At 40.8% G+C, this 11,398-nt stretch overlaps 2 protein-coding genes across 3 annotated transcripts; one reads left to right on the top strand and one right to left on the bottom strand.

Moving 5' to 3' along the window:
- On the bottom strand, positions 1–6,697 carry LOC129760208 (uncharacterized). The gene is made up of 9 exons (XM_055757810.1): positions 6,469–6,697; positions 6,199–6,404; positions 5,118–6,011; positions 4,516–5,059; positions 2,241–3,623; positions 1,782–1,928; positions 1,512–1,723; positions 598–1,443; positions 1–538 (listed from the first exon to the last, which is right to left on the bottom strand). Exons 1-9 carry the CDS (start codon positions 6,589–6,591, stop codon positions 7–9), a joined length of 4,887 nt encoding a protein of 1,628 aa, XP_055613785.1. The 5' UTR covers positions 6,592–6,697; the 3' UTR covers positions 1–6.
- A 1,802-nt stretch (positions 6,698–8,499) lies between these two features.
- LOC129760207 (zinc finger protein draculin-like) lies at positions 8,500–11,179 on the top strand. Of its 2 annotated transcripts, XM_055757809.1 has the most exons (5): positions 8,500–8,547; positions 8,617–8,798; positions 9,037–9,245; positions 9,598–10,461; positions 10,566–11,179. In XM_055757809.1, the coding sequence occupies exons 2-5, from the start codon at positions 8,679–8,681 to the stop codon at positions 11,122–11,124; spliced, it is 1,752 nt and encodes a 583-aa protein (XP_055613784.1). In that variant the 5' UTR covers positions 8,500–8,547; positions 8,617–8,678; the 3' UTR covers positions 11,125–11,179. The 2 variants fall into 2 exon arrangements, with proteins under 2 accessions (XP_055613784.1, XP_055613783.1); XM_055757808.1 differs by having other exon boundaries at positions 8,507–8,798; positions 10,566–11,178.
- Positions 11,180–11,398: the final 219 nt, after the last annotated feature.

The raw sequence follows: 11,398 nt of genomic DNA on the forward strand, positions 1-11,398 counted from the left end.
TTCCATTTAGACAATGCCGTCGAAAGCTTGATCTTCTCTTAAACCATCTACACTTTGATTCGTCACCTCAGTAGCTTCCTTACTTTTTGATTTGGTTATGCCACTATTTTCACTCCCGGACTTTTTCCTCACCATCAGCCAGTCCAACGATTTGGCAAGAGGATGGTCGGCGTGCTTCTTGGTACGCATATGTACTACTAAGTTCTTTTTCAACGAAAATTCTCTGCCACAGATGGGACAACGATGGGCAGGTCCTTGCTCGTGCTCCAGAACATGGACACGCAACAAAGCTTTATCGTGAAAAACTTCCTTACACTGATCGCATTGGTGCTTTTCGGGGAAATGCTTTCGCCTCATGTGGGTTCCGATTTGTTTTAAGATGTCACGACAAATGAGACATTTGAACTTTCGCTCCGAAGCTGGTGTTCCCTCGGGCGTAATCTGTTGATAATACTGAATCCATCGCTTGGCGGGCTGGTAATTGTCGTTATTTTCGTGACGACTTTCGTGCAACCGTAAAGAACCAACTGAAGTATACCTGAGGATAAAGAAAATTTGAATAATTTACGACACAAAAATTAAGCTTTTAGTTCTTACGTTTTCTGACAGTATTTACAGCTAAATTGCTGATCTGAGTGAAATATTTCTAAATGCTTGCTGAGTGCCTCAACCGATTTTAGTTTTTTGGAACAAATTTTACATTCATGCATTGCTTCGACTGCCTCGTGAATAGAACTCACGTGCCGCTTCAAATTCCGCACGTCGCTAAACTGTTTGCCGCAATGCTCACAGCTGGTTCGGAGCCGATGGTTTCGTTGATGGATCAGTAAAACCAACCGCGTTGGGAACTCGCCGCCACAGACTTCACAAAAGTGTGGTTCATGCTTTCCCGATATCTCCGGATGGGTCATTTGAACGTGGAGATCCAGAGCATTGGTATCGCTGTAGTGTCGATCGCAGTGCTGACATTTCAGTGGCATGCGGTGCATTTTCAGATGATTGTTCAAGGTGGTCACATTTTTTATCACAATCGTTTCGCGTACACATTCAGAACAAGTGTACGGTAGCCAGTCTCGATGTTCGTTGAGATGGGCCAGTAATGAGTCTTTGGATCCAAGTTTAGCTCCCTTGCATACATAACATTTGAAATCGTTTAGACGCGGTCGATCTGGATCTTGGAATTTTGTCTTTGGTCGGCCTGGTTTTCCCGTTCCCTTTAGCTTTGTGGCTTTTCTGCGCACTTTTGGCTTGGAATTTCTCGATGAACGTTTTGAGTTTGCTTGTTTTTGTTGGGACTCAACACTTTGGTCTGTATCCTCGGTTATGTTTGTAATTTCGATTTCATGTTCGTTTTCATCCTCCGAATATAAATATTCCACCTCTAGGTTCTCTTCACCACTGTTCTCTGTTCCGACTTCTTGGTCCTGAAATTCAGTTACAATCCTGAATAAAAAGATGAAAAATCCTTTAATTAATTTAAGGGTCTGTAAATAGACACGACTGAAACTCACAAATTTTCATTTTTGCTTAATGTGTCCAGCTCTTCGGGTTCGATTGGTTCCTCTTTAATTTCGACCAGAATAGTGGGGTTATCAGATTCCAGCAGCAGTTTCCGCAACCGACGGTCACTTTCCCGATAAGCATCGACAGATTCCTGAATTTTACGTACGGTGCCGGAACATTGTCGACACACCTGCTGGGGAAGACCGTCATTGGTTTCTATCTGTAAAGAAAAACATGCTCCAGAAAAATGTATTTACTCGTACTAAAATTTAACTTACCCGTATTTGAGCAAGTTCTTCTAGTAACCGGTCCAGCGGACCTTTTGGATGTTCTTCGAAAATGGACCGCATATGCGGTTTTTCTTCACAGCACAAACGGCAAATGCAATCGAATTCCATCGTTTGGTAAACTAGAGCCTGTAAAGCCTAGTCCACACTAGGCAACATGAACTGCGATTTTTGTTGTGAGACAAACTTTGTTGTCTGTTGTTGTTGTTGGAAACATGAGACGGTCTCAGTGTCTCCCGAAGAAAATGGGAGACGCTGAGACCGTCTCGAGACGAATCGTCTCCTATGTGTGGACTAGGCTTCTTCTTCTTCTTCTTTCTACTTTTGGACTGCGCACCGTTTTCCGGGCCAGCCCAAAGGGGGAAGGGCTAGTGGCAAAGACTATATGCCCTGTTTTCATTTAGTCACTATGACTTAGTAATTTAACTTTGCATTGCGTGCAAATTCTACTATTTCCTTGTAGTGTTCGATGTTATTTGATTTAAATAGCTCTTGAAGGTTAGTATATTTGCCATGGAAATCATACTGCCTTCTCAGTGTGTTAAAAAGAGGGCATTCCATGATTGTGTGATTAGCCGTTTCTGGTGTTAGACAGGAGTCGCAATTAGCGTTATCTAGGATTCTCATTTTCGCCAGCCAGTATTTGGAGTACTCATGTGCAGCCATTAATCTGTTCAGGAGCCGGATGTCCCGGCCACTCATGTCTTTTCCGAAGAACCACGGGACTTTTGAGAATGCGGGTTGTATGTAGTAGAAGCTTTTTCCCTTATCTGTAGAGTAATTACTGTACCACCTATCTGTTTTTTCGTTTAGTGATCTTTTAAACAAGAATATACTGTCTTTGAGCATAAGATTATTTTCGTAAACGTAGTCCGAATGCAATCCATGTTTGGCCAGACCGTCTGCGATTTCGTTGCCTGTGATGGAAACGTGACTGGGAATCCATTGTATCGCGACATTGTATGAGGAGCATGTTCTTAGGATTTCGATCAGGATGCTTTCGTCATATCTGTTATCTTGTGCAGATTGTAGCATCAAGCATGATGCTTTTGAATCGGTGTATATAACAGAGTGAGATAGTGAGTTTTCTTCAATAATTCGTGTAGCTTCTTTTATAGCTATCAGCTCGGCTGATGTGATGCTTGTCTCCATGCTCAGGGACGCGAACAGCCTTTGTCCGGTCGTTTCGAAGTACACACCTATCGAACATTTTGTTCCATCCTTCGACGCATCTGTATATATACGACCTCGTCCTCTGTTTCTTCCGTTCATGATAAAAAGTGCCAATTGTTTAGCTCGTGCTGGATTTGTATTTTGCTTTGCTGTTGTAAGACCTTCCAAGTCGGATGAAATATCGACTTCTTGTCGAATGCTCAGACGGATCACCGGTTGTACTCGATCGAGTATTGCCTTGTTCTGCCAATAGATCTGTTCTAGGTATGAGAACTTGTGCCAACTACTTCTATCTTCAGGTAACCGTACGCTTCTTAATTGCTCTGCCACTACATTGTTCCTCGAGAAATGTCTGCTGATTTCCTTAGTTGTTACAAACTCTTGCCTCAGCCCAACTGGTTCTTGTCCACTGAGAGCAACTAATACGTTTCTCGGGGTAGACTTTGTCGCCCCAATGACTTTTCTTAAGCATTGGTTGTTAACCACCTCAAGTAATTTCCTGTTTGTTACACTTGCATTATTGTACACGGAGCTATTTTGTTCCAAGGTGCCTCGAAACAGAGCCATATGAATTTTTATCATCGCTTGTGGATGAGTTCCGCTTTTGACCCCACTGAGGACCTTGATCATGTTGAGTCGATCCTGTACCTTTGTTCTAAGCTGTTTGACATGTATTCCAAAATTGAGCGAACGGTCGAAGGTTACTCCAAGGTATTTGTGGCTTCTAACGTTTTCTAGCCTGGTATTATTAATAAAGAAGTCCAGTTCTTTAGTACCCCGTTGGAAGAATATGGTTTTTGTTTTATCTGGGTTGATGGAAAAGTTTAACGTATCAGCTGTGCTGGTGAAAAAATCCAAGTATGTTTGTCCCAGGGCATTAAAAATTAATGTACGCCGACCAAAAAACGTATAATTTAATCAGAGGTAATAATATTTTGATCTTATCAGCATCTGCTGATAGAATTGGAAACATACGGACTAGCGTGCTGATTGATGAACTTGGCTTTACCCTATAAGAAATCGGTCAGAAGTGTTTACATTATCCCGGTGATTTTTCAAGCATTATGCGGATGAATTCTAATGCAAATGAGCAAAAAATACCAACAATCCTGAATTGAGTTTCGGACTTGTGATTAAGATTTTTCAACAACTCGGCCAAATGAATACTTCGGGCGCTTCTTGCTTGCGTGCCGAATAATATTTCCTTTACTAATATGTACAAGCATTGATTTCTCGGCCATAGCAGAGGGTTAAACACAAGCCATTTCTTATAGTTATTAATCTTCCAAATTTTTACGATCATAGAATACATATTCATCAATCGTTTGCAGTAGATAACTCAGTTTTTTTATGTTGGTTCATACAATCTAATCAAACTCTAGAATTTATGTTCGTTAAAAAAATTGTTTTTGAAAATCAATATTAATTACAACACAATTCACTTTATGCGCGACTGACAGACTCGCATTATTGATTGAACATATTTACTGAAAATTGATTTTCAGTATAAGAACTAGTAACCACAATTTCGATGATTCGTTTATTTTTTCGCCTCGAAATTTTTGAATGATTCCAAATATTCTACATTGACACCACCAACTTTCGGTTTTACATAATCGTCTTTCTCATTCACATCCACTTCACTCTTTTCTGCATCCGCCTTCCCGCTCCTATTTCCAATCATTAGCCAATCCAGGGATTCCGTCAACGGATGACCTTCGTGTTTTTTGGTGCGCAGGTGGGCTATGAGATTTTTCTTTTGCGAAAATGGTTTTGCACAGATCGGGCACTTGTGGGCGGGACCTTCCTTGTGCTCCTGGATGTGTATTCGGAGCAACGCTTTGTTCTTGAATTCTTGACCACACTCATCGCAACTGTACTTTTCTGGGAAGTGAAGATGGCGCATGTGAGTGCCAACCTGTCGTATCACGGCGCTGCATAGCAGACATTTAAATTTTTTTGACCCAGCAGGTTTGGGCGGTTCTCCGGGTATAACCACCTCCTCGTAGTACTCAGTCCAGGTTTTCGAAGGTTGGTAATTATCATTGTTTTCATGCCGGCTTTCATGCAAGCGCACGGCAGCTGTTGTGCTGTACCTAAGTTGAAAAAAATTTTGATTATAAAAAAGTTTTACTGATTGGGGTTACAACTTACTTTTTTGGACAGTATTTGCATTGAAACTCCTGATCCGTGTGCATAATCCTGATGTGCGATCGAAGAGCTTCCAAAGACTTCAGCTTTTTGTGGCATATGTTACACTCAAACTTTTTGGAATCAGGTGCTGCGTGTACCGTTGCTATGTGTCGCTTGAGAGGCTGTAATGCTTTAAACGATTTACCGCAGGTGTGGCAGTCGTAACCCTTCTTGTGCTCCCGCTGTTGATGGTACTGTAGTACCAGCTTTGTTGGGAATTCACCACCGCAGATTTCGCAGAAGTGCGGCTCAAGTTTGGGGTGTTTTTCAGGATGGGCCATCTGGACGTGTAAATCAAGAGCGGCTGTTACGCTGTAATGCCGATCGCAGTGTTCGCATTTGTAAGGTTTTCTATGCATTAGCAGGTGGTTATTCATGACGGTAACATCATTGATGATAACTGTCCGTTTGATACATACGGAACAAGTATACGGTAGCATGTTCCGATGATCATTCAAGTGTGCTAGCAGTGATTCGGCCGACTCATGCGGTGTTCCTTGACAGACGTAACATTTGTGCTCGTTTTGTCGCGGTCGACCCGGGTTTTTGTCTTTGCGGATGCGTTTTGGTTTCGGTTCACCATCACTGGTTCTAGCTCTTCTTCGCCGAGGTTGCATATTCACGGAAGATCGACGCTTTTTACGACGGACTTTTACAGGTGTAAGTAAATCAACATCTGAAGTTGTTTGTTCTGTATCTTTCTTCTCGTTAGGTACCTCACTATCGCCTTGGTTGCCTGCGTCATCTTCATGAGAGATAAAATCCTCATCCAAATATTCTGCATTGAACTCGTCTGAATTATCCGGTTCAGAGGACTCATCTTTAACTTCCGGTTCGAAGAGGTCATTGACAATACTGGAAAAAATAAAAACCAATTGCGCTAGAACATTTTTAAATATAAAGTTGAAAAATGGCCACTTTTTAGCTTTAAAATGAACTTATAGTAACAGTTACGATTTTTCATTACCGATTTCCTCATTTCGACCAAAACGCAAATGGTCGGACTTGCTATGAGCGGCAGAGTACTCGCTTATATACTTACAGCTTATGTTGGCTGCCCTCCTCCAATTGTTCTATTTCAACTTCTTCCTCTTTGATTTCAATCATTGGTATTTGTTTTTCTGAACCTAGCTGTTCCCGTAAAAGGATCTCATTTTGACGATAAGTATCAATGATTTGATGCATTCTGCGTACCTGTCCAGAGCATTGTCGACAGACGTGTTGCGGTAATCCATCATCGGGTTCCACCTAAAATATCAAGAATACGAGAATGAGAATTTCGTTCCTTAGGAGTAAACAATAGTAAACCTACATTCATCAGAGCTATGCGATTTAGAAGCTGTCCAAGCGATCCTTCTGGATGTTCATCATGGATCGAGCGCAAACGTGGTTTTTGCTCCAAACACAACCGACAAATTACTTTGAAGTCCATCATTCAAGTCGAAAAAAGGAATTTCCGGAGTAGTTAATATTGTTTAAAATTGTAACGAAACGAATGCAAATTAGCGCGGGTGCAAATGAAAACTGCAACTATTCTTCGTAAACAAACGGTTGTCAACAACCATCTGCTGATGATGATGCTGATGGAGAACTAGCATACAGGCTAATTCCGAAATGATCTGAGCATGGGATAACTTTTTCAGTGTATCTTATACAGAAAATTGAGTAAAGAGTGCTCAGATTTGTTATCTGTAAAGGCTGAAACACAATACAGCGTCGATCGTCGCGTCGCGTCAGCTGTCAACACCGTCGTTAAGTACTAAAACGTTGACGCGACGCACCCTACGATTTTTGCATTACAATGCAGCGTCGAAGACATAGCAACGGAAACGTTTGTTTTGATTTGTTGCTTCCGATAAGCAGTGTAAAGTTTGTTTTTGGAAGAATCGTTTGTTCGTCTCCTAGCGGATTAGAAGCCAAATCATTCCAGTCAATACCATTGGCGGTAGTTTTGTGCGATGGAATCACAACTTCACCTCTGCGGAATGGGCATCTCCCAGCCCAGGATCCAGTCAGCAATTACCAATCCTCCAGCCGGAAGGGGATCGCCAGGCTGCACAATGCCTACAATCACTCCAGAGTAATTTCAAAATTCATATGGTAGAGAAGAAATAAGCATGATTGCCTCCCAGAGAAGAAGACGGTAGCTACGCCTGCAGAATGGACAGCTTCCAGCGTTGGAGCCTTCAATGGAGGATGATCACCCACCAACTCAATTCTTCCTCCGGTAGTGGAGCGAAAATTCCCACAGTGTCAATAGTGATAGTGATTGTTTGTGGATTATAAATGTTAATTATGTTTCAGAATAAATTTATAGAAATATAAAAATGTAAATAAAATACAATTCGTGATTTTTGTGCTTCCCGTAAATAACGAATTAATTTATTTTAAATGCACTGAATTTATTTCTATTAAGTTTTGATTTACCAATACACTTTTTATAATATTGTAGCGATATTAAATTGATGTCTGGCTGAAATTCGAACTTACACTGCCTAAAAATTATCATTGACGCGCTACCATTTCCAAATTTTTCAAAAACAGAGCGTCGACGTTGGAGAACGCTGCTGTTTAGAACAAGTTTTGCATTTTAGTACAAGGTCTTCACTGACGCGACGTATCATTGTGGTGGCTCAAACGGAAAACTATATCCTCAAAATGAAATGTCAACGCGACGCTGACGCGACGCGACGCACGACGGGCTATTGTGCTCCCACCTTAATTCATCATCTGCGCCGAAAGGAATTGTGGTTGATTGTCAAATGTATACATACGTTTTTGATGAAATTATGGAAACCCCTTTTTCAGTTTGAGAACATTCGCAAAATAATGTTAAATTTAAATTATAATCAAACAGAGAGAAAAATGTTTTTATTTAAAGAACATTAAATAACTTACGTGATATACAGATATAATTTATTTCAGAACAGAAATTCGGGGTTTTCATTGTTGTTTTCCATCGTTTTCTCATTCCGGTCGGTCGACCGGGGATCGGCATATTGTCCAAGTAGATGTATCTGAAGCAAGTAAGATTGTATAAGAAAATGAAAATCTAAGAAAGAAATCAGATTAAGAAAATAAATCTGACTGTTTCTTAAAACAGGCGAAACACATCTTAAAATTTGAAATAAAATGATCGACGATAGGAATCAAAGGATTAAACAAACTTAAGGATGAACAAACCAACCGGTTAAAAAAAAAGATTTAACACATAATTGAGAACACTTCATAACTAACCATTTTAAGGATAGGAACTCAATTTAGACATTTTTTGAACTCATGTTTGTTGAAAATGGCAACCCTATGCTAATGTCGAGGTTTGTTGTGATTTTGAGCCGAGGACAAACGCTTCGAAAAATATAAAAACCAGCAGAAATTTAGGAGTGCTGTTAAAATTTGTTACACTGGCTTTATGGATCACATTGGTCCGTGCCAAAAGCCCCCCAAAATGAAAAAAAAAAAAATTTGTTACAATTAATGGCATGATTAGTGAGCGGAATCGTATCACTACAGGATTTGCAAATGGATTTCGAAACCATCTGTCGGCTCTGCCTGGAGAACAAATCAAACCTACAGCCCATCCACCAGAAGCATCTACAGGGAACGCTAGCCGACCTGCTCGAGGAAATAGTACGCATTCAGGTAAGTCTTATGTGGATCTGGAGAATACGCCCTATAACTGAATGATTCTGTTTGGTGTAACTAAGATTCTAACGGATAGCACTCAAATAACGTGACCAATAAGTTGTACATATTGAAAAAAATGTACCATCTAATCCAAAAAATGTACTTGTTCATAATGAAGCGTTGCTTTCGAATGTGGCCAGATAAAATAAAAAGAAAAGTTGTGTAATTAAAAATTCAATATTTCTATTTTCAGGTGTATTCCAATGATGGACTGCCGCAACAGGTATGCGAAGAATGTTCAGATGATATGCGTGAAGTCCAAAAGACGATCAGGCGAGTTCAAGAGAATGATTTGGAACTGCGGAGGCAGTTGAACGATACGCAAAAACACGTCCCACTAGTGGACATTAAAGAGGAGGAAATTGAACTAGAAATGCTAAACAGTTCCTCCCAACAGGATCTGTAAGTATACTTATTAATTAGTATTATGTATGCGTCGTCATTGGTTTTTGAATTCCGTCGCTAATAGCATCGAACTTATGTTTGTTACTCATTTTCCCCAATCCGCTGGAATTTTTTACGGGAGTGATAAGAAATCCGCTGCAATTACTTCTTATGAATACCTTGTTCTTAAAGACGAACCAAGTTTTCTTGTGTAATTAAAAGTTGAGTGTATGGATTTATGTTCAAATTTGTCTGACATTCATTTAAAGGGGGTTATCTTCTAATTGAAACGTAAAACGAACCTCGGAAATTTCAAAACTCTTTAATATAACTCGAATTTCTATAATCTAATCAGTAGTATTTGTTATAGCTTTGTGAAGGAAATCAATAAGACCGAGTTGAAGGAAGAGTCTGATGCTTCTGAAGAGATGCACGAAGAATACCTTAACGAAGAAGAACTTGAACAAAGCGACGAGGAATACGAAGAAATTGTTAAAGTATCCAAGAGAGGCAGACGAGCCAAACCCAGAAAAGTTGTTCAAAAACGAAAGACACGAAAGCGACGGCAGGTGAAATGCGAAACTCCTGACAACAGCGACGAAAGCCCAGAACCGAAAACAAAACGAAAACCAGGACGTAAGCGGACGCGACTGTTGTTTCACGATCGTCCACGAAGAACTGACCATAAGTGTTATATGTGCAACGGTGAACAGATGGAATCGGCCGAGGCACTTGTAGCACATCTTAACGATCATCGGGATCTGATACCCTACACGTGCAATCAGTGTGTTATGGAAAAAGTTGTCCTTATCGATACAACTGCAATCAACAATCACTTGCTCATGCACCGCAAACCATACAAATGTCCGCACTGTGATCGGCACTACAGCGACACCAATTCGCTAGATCTGCACATGCAAAAGATTCATCCAGAGGAAACCGGAAAGCACGAACCCCATTTTTGCGAAGTTTGTGGCGTTGAGTTCCCAACCAAGTTGGTCCTGCAGCATCATTTGCGTACCCACACCTACGTCTTTAGCTGTCAGTACTGCGGCAAAATGTTCAAGGGAAAGCGCCATCTGAATCGGCACATCAGTTCGGTTCATGAACCAACTGAACCTCAGCACGAGTGTATGCTGTGCCACAAGAAGCTGAAACGGTTAGATGCGCTGAGATCTCACATGAGAACTATGCACTCGGAGCAGGAATTTCAGTGTCGATTCTGTTCGAAGAAGTAAGTTCGATATGTCTTATTTTCATTTGCAAATTTATTCAATTATTGAATTCTCCAACATTCGTTTGTTCGTTTATTTTAATGATCTGTCCAATTTGTCTTAGATTCAATTCAATCAATTATGTGCGATTGCACGAGAAACGCCACGAGAACGGCAAATATCAACCCGCTCAACGTTGGACCGAATATTACGACGAAGTGCTTGATCCGGGAAAACCAAAGCCCAAAAATCCAGGAGATAGGCGATTCAAATGTCGACTCTGTAACGCGGTCATCAAACAAGTTGGGTCCCACATGCGCAACGCACACTTTCCAGAGCAGCACAGCTGCGAAAAGTGTGGCGACGTGTTTCGAAATCGAAAGCTGCTGCAAATTCACGTTCTGGAACATGAACAAGGTCCGGCCCATCAGTGCCCCATTTGCGCCAAACAATTCTCGCTGAAGAAAAATCTAATCGTGCATCTGCGAACCAAAATGCACGCTGGACATCCTTTGACGGAATCGCTAGATTGGTTGGTCGGACAACCGAGGGGAAGCGGATCCAGGTTAAGAACTGAAAGTAGTGATAAGAGCAAAATCGAAATGGATACAGTCATCGATTTTTCCCAAGCCGAAGAATGTCTTGTCCATGAAACTGAGCAGCATGGTGAATGTTTTGATTGAGTAAATAACTATTTCAGTTCTGTAATGTTTCGTCGATAAAATAAATAAACTTCGTTACTCAGAAGACCTAAGTTTTCTATTCCCATAGTGCAATATTACATGAGCAATTGAAAAAAAAAATCAAAATTTCAAAGTATGAAGTAGAAAGTCTGTGTTTTTATAATCTTTGGCACATGCTTGAACACAAACGCTTGGCATCCGTGCATCGAACGATTGCGACCCGACGCATCGCTCGACAGACGTCGTTTGTTTACTTTACACGCCTCAAGTGGCA

The sequence above is a fragment of the Uranotaenia lowii genome, unplaced genomic scaffold (assembly GCF_029784155.1).
Source record: "Uranotaenia lowii strain MFRU-FL unplaced genomic scaffold, ASM2978415v1 HiC_scaffold_508, whole genome shotgun sequence".
NCBI classification, from domain to species: Eukaryota; Metazoa; Arthropoda; class Insecta; order Diptera; family Culicidae; genus Uranotaenia; species Uranotaenia lowii.